At 38.1% G+C, this 11,203-nt stretch overlaps 1 protein-coding gene across 2 annotated transcripts in view; it reads right to left on the bottom strand.

The window, feature by feature from the left end:
• The window catches only part of ANAPC1 (anaphase promoting complex subunit 1), a 115,185-nt gene that overhangs the window by 4,227 nt on the left and 99,755 nt on the right, over window positions 1-11,203 (bottom strand). For both annotated transcript variants that reach the window (XM_023518812.1, XM_012811065.2), the window contains exons 41-47: window positions 9,828-9,905; window positions 9,406-9,473; window positions 7,985-8,123; window positions 5,895-5,981; window positions 4,565-4,660; window positions 2,435-2,633; window positions 1,723-1,857 (exon numbers count right to left, since the gene is read on the bottom strand). In XM_023518812.1, coding sequence (XP_023374580.1) covers window positions 1,723-1,857; window positions 2,435-2,633; window positions 4,565-4,660; window positions 5,895-5,981; window positions 7,985-8,123; window positions 9,406-9,473; window positions 9,828-9,905 — 802 coding nt within the window. The remainder of the gene's footprint in view (window positions 1-1,722; window positions 1,858-2,434; window positions 2,634-4,564; window positions 4,661-5,894; window positions 5,982-7,984; window positions 8,124-9,405; window positions 9,474-9,827; window positions 9,906-11,203) is intronic.

The raw sequence follows: 11,203 nt of genomic DNA, 5'->3' as shown, positions 1-11,203 counted from the left end.
GGCGCCGAGCCTGTTTTGGTTTTTTTGAGACTCAGTCTCATTCTGTCGCCCTCGGTAGCGTGCCATGACATCACAGCTCACAGCAACCTCAGACTCCTGGGCTCAAGTGATTCTTTTGCCTCAGCCTTCCAAGTAGCTGGGACTATAGGGGCCCGCCACAATGCCTGGCTATTTTTAGAGACAGGGTCTCACTCTTGCTCAGGCTGGTCTCAAACCGGTGAGTTCAGGCAATCTACCTACCTTCCTCCCAGAGTCCTAGGATTACAGGCGTGAGCCACAGCACCCAACCTAAAGCCATTTCATCTTAATAGGCTATGAACTCTACCCTTTGTCTCCTTAGCACTTTGCTGCTGACAATTTTGGTCACAATTTTAGCTTATGGCTCCTGTAAGATCTCTTAAAGCCTTATTCTATGTACATGCAGGTTAAAACTTGATAAATGCCTCGGGAAAAGTGTATCCAGGTTTTGAGTTATTATTCCTATTGTTCCCTCCTATCTGGCATCTCTTCCTCAAGTTCTAGCCTTTTGGGTAGTCATAAACCCAACCACTGGCTCCTCAGCCCAGTAGCACTGCTGCTTTTTGCTGGGACTCTATTTCTTGTGCTGTGAACTGACAACTGCCTTTGGGGGACTAGCCAGGATAAATATGGAATTCTCCCCACTGTACTTCTCTAAGGGAATGTTGCCCCTGGATCAAGTCCTATCAGTATGCTACCAATTCCTTTAAACATGTATTTTGTCCAGCTTTTGTATTTATTTTTGTGGAAGAGTCAGTCTCATATAAGCAGTTCCACTGCAGCCGTAACTATAATCCTCTAGATCAGCAGTTCTCAACCTGTGGGTCACGACCCACATAAACTGTATTAAAGGGCCGCAGCATTAGGAAAGTTGAGAACCCCTGCTCTAGACAGTATGCTTTTATTAAAGTTTTCAAAACAGCAATAAACTAGTAATATCACTAAACTTCACAAGTTTAAATAATTAAATTGAACAATTTTCACCCTTCTCAAAAATATTTATTTTCGATAAAAGGGCAGCAACTTAAAAGTGATATAAATAAGGTGCTTAGAATTCATTATATTGTATTATTCTGCTTATCAGATAAACTTAGTAATCTGCTTCCATGTTCTGAAAAATAAAGTTAGGTGCTAATAACTATCATCTTTCAAACTTTCCATTATGAAAAAATTCAAACACTTAGAAATTAGGTACCTGTTAGCTGGAAAGCTTTACAATATTAGAAATTAAGACTAGTCCGTTTTTTAAGAAATGGAAAGCTGAAGAAATAAAAATAACTTTAACTTAAAAATCAATTAAAACAGAGAATAATAGGGCGGTGCCTGTGGCTCAAAGGAGTAGGTTGCCAGCCCCATATACTAGAGGTGGTGGGTTCAAACCCAGCCCCGGCCAAAAACTGCAAAGAAAGAAAGAAAGAAAGAAAGAATAATATGAACATTTTATTTATGAGTACAGACTGTTATTTGAGGCTCTGTGAAGAAAAATTCATCCTCTTCTGAATATAAATTAAAGTTTATTAATATATAAAGTCGACAGGTTGTCTTTTTTTCCCCAAAAAAGTTCTTAACAATGACATTAAAACATCAATGAAGATGAAAGTCAAACTAGGGAAAGTAACTAATTAGAAACTCTTCCAAGAAAGTAAAACTATAACTGGGTCAGTAACAGAAGTACTGAAAAAAGAACTTAGATAATGCAATTACCTTCTAGGTTTATAGACGTCAGGTGCCGTGGAGCCGGCACAGAGTGGTAAACAAGGAAACAGGCCAGCATGCTCAGCTGAGACTCCTCAAAGGCCTGTCCACTGAGGTAGGCGTGCACACACATATCACCCCCAGCTACGAGAGAAATACAAAGGGAACTGAGAAGAGCAAGAGAACATCTTAACTTTTCTTTTCTTGGCTGTTGGCCTCAGGCAGGTGACAAGCTTCAGTCCTAAGAATTAAGACACAGACTTGGAAAAGGAAACATGATCAGATACTAGGGAAGATAAAACAAGATCCTAAGTGTCTAATGATACTAAAAATGCTATATATGTTCTCTGCATGGTTCATAAAGCAGGACTAATTTTTAAAAGAAGTCGAAGTAGATCATCAGAGCCTAATTCACCTGACTGGAAACATTAAATCATAGTCATTGTGGCATATACTAAGATTAACCTTATCAATGAACAAAATGTTAAAAACAGAAAACCTTCAGTCCAGCATACCTTAAAAGAATATAAATGGGCATTAGAATATAAATATCTTAACACAATAACTAAGAAAATGCCACGGAGGCTGTGCTGACCAGTTTGATGAAAGCATTTCAAATTGTATGTAAAACCAGCATATTGAATCCCATGATCACATTAATGTGCACAGCTATGATTTAATTAAAAAAAGAAAAAGCACACAGGCATAGTACTACCATTACCTTGTAGCCACTGGTCCAGGGTATTATCAATAGTGCACTTCACAACAGGGAGGAACTCAGAATTCATAAAGAGCCCTCGCTTAGGGTGATTCTGCAGCCGCTCCTGATGGCTTCGGGAGCTGAAAAACTCTAACACCAGTTTTATCTGCCAAAGTTCAGAAGTCTCAGACATTTCTCTTCTTTTAAGTCTTCTTATAGCCTTGAAGAGGAAAGAGGAACAACAATCCATTTAATTAAGAGTGAAGTGCTCTGTCTCTTCCTCCAATCTATATACTACAGTATTTCTTAAATGTAGCTCATAAGATCAATAGCACACAGCAGGGAGGGATCCATTTTGTGTTTTGATGCAAGTCTGCTCCACAGAGGAGCCCTTCACTGAGTATAAGTACACAGCTCATTTTCTTCAATATGATGACCCAAGTGAGCAGATTGCAGGTAAAAGTGCCAAAGGCAAATGAGCACATTCTTGGCCCAAAAGTTCCAAATACCCAAGACCTAATAGGCATACAGCCAGTCACCTCTGAGAAGCTCAGATGCAATACAATGACATAGCAGGGATCAGGCTGGGGATCCCTATGATCAAAAGGCAAGAACAGCAACACTGATAATACTGCTCTTGAGACCCATCAGCAAAGTTACCACAGCTGCAACCAGAGGATATGTTCATCCACAAAGACCTGCTCATGACTGTGAAAGGTGAGGGTTTGGAGAGTAGAAGAGAAGACATGCTCTCAGCCTGCAATTTAAGAACATAAATCATTGCTTGGCTGCTGCACAGAGAGGTAGCGTGAGATGCAATATTGGCATGGATACCATAATTCTACTTTGGTATCAAAAAAGAATGAATTCCAGACAATAACAACATTGTGTACCTACTTGGCGATATTGCAAACTTGGCTTTGAATTAAGAATGTTACTCAACACAGTGTGGTTTTTTTTAGGTATGGGGGAATTATCCCCTGACTAAATGTATATCCCCGTTTAACTTCCCAGTAGATTATTTCTCATAATTCTCATAGATTATTTCTTTGGTTTCAGTCACTGAATCACAAAATCCAATCTGTGAATATTTTTTAATTTAAAATTATTATTATTTTTAGAGACAGGGTCTTACTTTATCGCCCTTGGTAGAGTGCTGTGGCATCACAGCTCACAGCAACCTCCAACTCCTGGGCTTATGCCATTCTCTTGCCTCAGCCTCCTGAAGGGCTGGGACTACAGGCACCCGCCACAACGCCCTGCTATTTTTTGGCTGTAGTTTGGCTGGGGCCAGGTTCGAAGTCATCACCCTCTGTATATGGGGCCAGCGCCCTACTTGCTGAGCCACAGGCACCGCTCCCAATCTATGAATTTACTATACCATATTCACTCAAAGAACTGTTTAGAACTATACACTATGGATACCATCCCAGAAATCCTGATTCAATAGATGTGAAATGGGATTTGAGGATTTGTTATTTTTATAATTTCCTAAATTTTAGGCATGTTAGAAAACTACTGATCTAGTTTAACTGTAATTTGGGGTCTGAAAAATATGATACTACTAAAAAGTAAATAAACTGGCTCCATTCTTTAGTAAACTTGTTAAGCATTTATTTCTGCCTTACTCTTTTTAGGCTCTTTCAAAAACAGCATTAACAAGAGAAATTTTAAAATAAACTCTCACTCCCTGAATCACCAAATACTAACACTGTAACCTATGGTACACTTAATCACATAGGTATAATTTCACAGTTCTGCCATCATAAGGGCACTTTTGTTCATTAACTGCTTATTTGAAATCTTTTCCACAAATAGCTTTGCCAGGAAGGAGGCAAGAGACCACACAAGGATACAAGAGAGTGAGAGAATGCTCTTCCTCTCCTAGTCAGGGGAAGAGCATAGAAGGGGAGAATAAGAACTCATGGAGGAAGATAGGTCCCCAAGGAATATTCCTGTCATCATAAAGTCCAAGCTTCTTGGATATATAGAGAGCTTTCAACATGGACAAGGTTTCCTTTTGGAAATTTCTAAAAGCAAATGAGAAACTAGAAAGGAAAGCCACTAGGGAACCTTAGCACACTTGTTAGGAAGTTCCTTGAAATACAGGATAACTCTTGTCAGCACTGGAATAGGTTTTTGGAACCATACCTGATCCATTGCTATGTATGCAGGCAACATCTCTGGGGTCTCCTGAGTAACACATTCATAAAGTACTGAAGAAAACAGATCCAGAATTTCCTGTTTCTGTAAAAAATCAGAAGCTTTTTGTAGCCCATCAAAGTATATTCTACAATCAATTTAAGAAACAATTGCATAGCACTATTATGGCCCATTCATAGTGCATATAACATTAAACATCAATAAAAAACAATCAAAATTAAATCCCATCAGACAGTTAAAATAGTATGTGCTGTGGAAGGAGAGGAATGGATTAAACTAGGGTAAAATGAGCAGATACATGTAGGACATCACAGACATATGCCTTAGGTTGTGCTGGGAACAGAAGAATCCAGAAAGGAAATAGTATCAACAAGATGCAGGAAAAAAACACCGACCAGACAAGTCTGAGGAAGGCAGAAAATTCAAGTCCAGCTGGGGTTAAGGGCAGGCATGGGCTTTATCAGAGACTGGTGGCCCTGAGTGCACATCTCAACCCTTACTAGCTGTGTGATGTCTCAGTGGCAGTTTCCTCATCTGTAAACCAGGAATAATAAAGCACCTACCCTCAGGTCAGAATTAAATGAGAAAATTACATAAAGCATTAAATATTTAGCCGTGTGTCCAATATAGAGTAAAGATTCAACAAGGAAGTGAGGGGAAGGTTATTTCACTTAACCCTCAAAAGAACACTGTAAGGAAGGTTCTATTATAATGCCACTTTTAGAAATGAAGAAACTCTATCTTGGAGAGGTTGAGAAATTTTGCCAACATCACACACACTAGTAGACAACAGGCTATCAATCCCAGATCATCAAATTCCTACATCCAACATTTCCTTATCTTCATGGGGTACTAAATCAAAGATCTGCTAGGCACCCTTAGAATAATGAAGAGAATAGTTATATATAACAACAATTGTAACAGAAGGGTTATAATATAGAGTAGACAAAATTAATGAAATTACATAAAAACAAAAGAAAGGTGGTAAACACTTAAAACATAAATCAGTATAAAAATGGGCATCATTCTTGTAAATGACAGAAATTATCATCTATCAAAACTCATGTCTTTGAAATTTTAAGTTGTTTCCTCTATCAAGGTAGGAAAGTTAATAGTCAGACTATGAAAGTTTCCTCTATCGAGGCAGGAAAGTTAATGTAAGACTATGAAAAATCTATAGCTAGGCAAAAGTCATCCAATATAACTGATGCACGTCATCTTTGATAAAACAGATATGGATATTAGAGATGTTTTTGGTGGCCTACAGAAGTTATAACAAGCTCCAGTCCAGGAGTTCATTCAACCATGTAATAGATACCTGACCCATGTTCACAGTTGGCTTGCAGAAATATTCAGCAAATGACACAAGTGCTGGCTCAGAAGTGAACGCTGAAATTGTTTCTGGCTAAAAAAAATAAACAACAATAATATAAGTGAAATAATAAAAGGCCATTTTCCTCACAGCTCAAATTGTAATGCATGCAGTTCCAAGAACTCCACTGCCCCTTGTCACATAACATTCCACAAAACCCAAGATGGTACAAACTCACTTGAGATTCACACATCTGTTTTGCTGAGAAGTTACAAGAAGCTTTTTGCACAAATTTAGCATATTGTCAATAATAAACAGGACTTCTTTTTACACAGATTACCCACAACAAGTCAGTCACAAAAGACATGAATCTATATATATGAGGTACTTAATATTATCAAAGTGGTAGAGACAGAAAACAAAATGGTATTTGCTAGAGATTAGGGAGTGAGAGGGGAGTGGGTAGTTATTGGTTATTGGGTACAGAATTTCAGATCTGCAAGATGAAACAGTTCTGGAGATGAATGGTAGTGACAATTGCATAACAGTGTGAATACATTTAATATCACTGAACTGTGCACTTCAAAATAGTTAAGACAATACATTTTGTTATGTGTATTTCACCACAATTCAAAAAAATTGGGGAAGGCACCCATAGCTCAGTATGTAGAGCACCAGCCACATACAAAGAGGCTGGCAGGATGGAACCCAGCCTTAGGCCGGCTAAAACAACAATGACAACCGCAACAACAACAAAAAATAGCTGGGTGTTGTGGCGGGTGCTTGTAGTCCCAGTCACTTGGGAGGCTGAGGCAAGAGGATTGCTCAAGCCCAAGAGTTGGAGTTTGCTGTAAGCTGTGATGCCACAGCACTCTACTCAGGCCAACAGCTTGCGACTTTGTTTCAAAAAAAAAAGGGGGGGGGGACAAGCCAGAATATCACTCAAGATTCAAGACTGAGGGGTTTAGATTTTATTTCTGAATGTCCAGAAGGTAGGAAATTGGCATGTCTTTTAATATTAATTCCCTCATTCAAACTCAAGTCTAAACTTTATTTTCTTTACAAATTGGACTAGATTCTTGAGAAAGGCTCTCATTTTTAGACCAGTGCTAATTTAAGTTAAACTTAGTTCAAAAATCTTTCAGAAATAGTTCATGGACAACCTATTGAACACTGCCAAATAAAATTTACAAATGTCAACCCTAGCAACTGTTTATATATTTAAACCCTGGGAAAATTATAAAAGCTCAGTCAAAAGTAAATGACCCAAAATGAAATGTGAGTTGAATTAAAATAAACGATATCTCCTTAGAGGAACACTAAATCCTAACTCAGTCCTCTGGCTGCCACTCAGCTAGTTCACCTGCTACACTTTTATTATCTGTAACTATCCTTTATACTGCTCCGCATATATGGCCAACAGCAACATATCTGGTCGTGAAATTCCTAAAAAATGGAGTTAAACTCAGAAATTTTAATGTTAGATAATGGAACCTATCTCTAGTGTAGGAAACATCTTTGAGTTCTAGAATGTAGAAAAAAAAATATATTGACATACCCCCAGGGGAATGAGATCATTTCATATACTCTTTTATTTTAAGTATGTCTTCATTTCAAATATTATTGTACTGGCAGTCAAGTACTATGTAAATAGCAAACTATTTGGGTGGGTGAATCTGTCATCACTGTGCTTTCACCAAGAATTAAGAAACAAATGGTAGTTTAAAAATGGAATTAGTAAGTGCTAACTGCAAAACTATTTTTCCATTTTTATTATAAATTAAGGAAATCTTGGCTAATTTGAAAAGTAATAAGTAAAACTATTATTATTAAATAATAAAATTATTTTTAATGTCAAAATATATTGTTACTGTCCTTGCCCCTAAATGTAAATCTTACTTCATGGCAGATTGTCCCTATTTTATTATGGCTATCAAATAAAACAGCAAATGAACCCAAGGTCAGTCTTTACATCTTGCAGTGATAAAAGAGGAGGTAGATCCACCTTTACAATCCACAGAGCTAAGCGAAGGAGCTAGCTGGTGGACCTTAGAACTATTTCCTTTGCTTTTTCAGTTTCTAACAATCAACACTACCTTGAAAGCCCGGGCTTCAGAGTTTCTATTAGTAACAGTCTGTGCCAACAAACTTTGCCACCCCATTGGATCTTCTTTGTAAGAGAGCTGACCTGCTCTGAGTTTAACATATAAAACTCCATCCTTGGAGAGGATGGACCTGAAACAAGAAAGAATGAATTTAAAACGAGATATTACTGGCAGTGCTTAGCTGAAAACTGTGTTTTCCAATACTATGTTCACAAGAAATGAAGCTTTTAAATTTTCTCCAAGATATATGATTACTTATTATATCTCAAATTAAATCAGTCCCTATAAGAAAGACTAAAATAAACTACTTTTCTTTGGTGTCTAGAGTCATGGAACTTGAGAAGACATTTCTGACGATTTCCTCAAGTATGAGTTTCAGAGGTAGTATTTTATCTAACACCTCTTTGTATCCCCTGTATACCCTTAGCATTATGCATGAGACAATGGAGGCACTAAATACCTATTAACTGGTTTGCAGCAGAAAGAGATTAAAGCTGCAAATCTAAAAATAGAATATGGAAAACATCAAATGTATAGATAATCTGGGAAAATACAAATTGGAACCAAAACTATAAAAGCTTTTACATGCTTGTTAATAATCTAAAATAATTACTTGCACATGACTATTTCCACTCAAAGGCAATCTATTATAATCCTGAATTTATGAGAACATTCTCTTTTCTTTTTCTTTGAGACAGAGTCTCACTCTGTTGCCCTAGGTAGAGTGCTGTGACATCATAGCTCACGGCAACCTCAAACCCTTGAGCTCAAGCAATCCTCTTGCCTCAGACTCTGAAGTAGCTGGGACTACAGTGTGCCACCATGGCTGGCTAATTTTTCTATTATTATTATTATTATTTTTTTTTTTTTGGTAGAGATGGAGTCTTATTCTTACTCAGGCTAGTCTCGAACTCCTGAGCTCAGGCAACCCACCTGCCTTGGCTTCTCAGACTGCTAGGATTAGAGGTGTGAGCCACCATGCCCAGTCTAATTTATGAGAATATTCTAACAAAAGAATGCTAAAGAGATGCAATAGAAGGTGTGGTCTGACAAACATTGACTGTTATAATAAAGTTCCTTTTGAGAACATATATGCTAGCCTTATTTTCTTAAACTAGATACTACATAACTATATCAAGAGATAATTCCAACACTGCCCTAAGTTAAACCAGTTCAAGTTTCTCAATGAATTAATATAGTTAGGGTTTGATTTCTAAATTAAAACTTTCATTTTCTAATACAAACTGTTTCAAAGATATAGATCACTTTATTTAATACATACTCTCTATATTGTCTTGGATGGGATCAAAGGGTAACAAGTCACATTCTAGATAATAATCTATAATCTATAACTTCACACACGCTTCTATTCACTTTCTAAAAAGTTAATATGAAAAATTCAATATACTTACTTCAAGTGTTGTGTTCCCTTACTTAAATCTATGAGCAGTTCCCAGTATCTTGGACCTTTAATTTTAACCTGGCAAGATAAATGTAAATACAGTCAACTCAAAACTGAAGAAAGTGCTAGTTTGACAAGCTGAAACCCATGCTCCCCAAAGGAAATAATAACTGAGCTGGAAAGTGACATCACACTAAGTGACCAAAGAGCTCCGTTTTCAGACCAAAAAAATGTATGTGAACCATGAGGCATCTATTGGTGAAGAGTTCTAAGACAAGACCTCTTTTCTTCATGACTAGTCTTCCTGCTGCTGCTTGCTTGTTTCACAAAACATGGAGAAAACAGGGGCTTTTATTTAGCTATCTTTAATGCTACACAGCTCTGTTTAAATTTATCCCATGGAGAGATCTCCTTAAGTCACACCCAACTTACCTGCTTTAAAAGGTGGAGTTCTGGGAGAAGGGTAGGAGCCATCAATTCTTCTTTGGTTTGTTCATACCACTGAGTGGCCTTTACAAATGTAAAAGCAAAGCCACAGTTCACTAGGCAGTCAGCAGAAACTAGAGATTATCAAATGACAAAATGCTCTCTGGTACTCAGATCTCAAGGGATTGAAGTGTAAATTCCTTTATAGAGCACATATCACTTCATACCTGCCCTACACATAAGCCAGCACTCCTGCTTTTGATGGTTCTGGAGTTCTTTCCCTACTGTCTTCTCTATGGGAATGAACCCCACTTAGCCAGCCATCTTAGCCCAAACACTGCCCACTGTGACAGGCTCCCCTATCCCCACAGCTCAGCAAAGACACATCTCCTCTGCTACCTCTGCATCACACATACCTTTGATTATCACACTCTTTTCTCACTGGACCCCTGCCTGGCTCCCGAATGGATGTAAGTCCATTAAGGAATGTGACAATGTCATCTTGTTTTTATACCCCAGTTTGATACACAGTAGGTATTTAGTAAGTTTCTGAATTAAGAAAGGATATATGGATTCTAATCCACACAGGATGCCAATAAAACATGTATACCCATTTTTTTTTTTTTTTGAGACAGAGTCTCACTCTCACTCTGTATAGTGCTATAGCATCACAGCTCACAGCAATCTCAAACTCTTGAGTTTAAGCAATTCTCTTGCCTCAGCCACAACACCTGGCTATTTTTTGGTTGCAGTTGTCACTGTTCTTTAGCAGACCCAGGCCAGGCTCGAACCTGCCACCCTCTGTGTATATGGCTGGCACCCTACTCATTGAGCTATTGGCACCAAGCTCATGTATACACATTTTTAAAAAAGAAAAAACTAGCTGGGTACAGTGGCTCATGGCTGTAATCCTAGCACTCTGGGAGGCCAAGGCAGTTGGACTGCCTGAGCTCACAGGTTTGAGACCAGCCTGAGCCAGTGTTGAGACCTCATCTCTAAAAATAGCCGGGCCTTACGGCGGTCACCTATAATCCCAGCTACTTGGGAGGCTGAGGCAAGAGACTCTCATGAGCCCAAGAGTTTGAGGTTGCTGCGAGCTGTGACGCCACAGCCCTCTACCAAGGGCGACATAGTAAGACTCTGCCTCAAAAAATCCCCAAAAAACTGTATTAAAATTGTCTTAACATATGCCAATAACAAAAGATAAATAGGTGCTCACATTGAGCACCTCTTAGAATTCCAGAAGTCAAAAGGTGATTTGAGTATTACAAATTCAATAAAGTTTTTCCTTTCTTAAAGTATGTACATATTTTTGGCATCCTATGTATGTGTACATCTAAATGAAAGTCCTCTCATCAATACAATGTGGGGTTCTAAAGTAC

Source organism: Otolemur garnettii, unplaced genomic scaffold (genome assembly GCF_000181295.1).
Source record: "Otolemur garnettii isolate 467f Iridium unplaced genomic scaffold, OtoGar3 scaffold00148, whole genome shotgun sequence".
NCBI classification, from domain to species: domain Eukaryota; kingdom Metazoa; phylum Chordata; class Mammalia; order Primates; family Galagidae; genus Otolemur; species Otolemur garnettii.
Note: the sequence above shows the minus strand (reverse complement) of the source record. Positions and strands in the feature narration are given on the sequence as shown.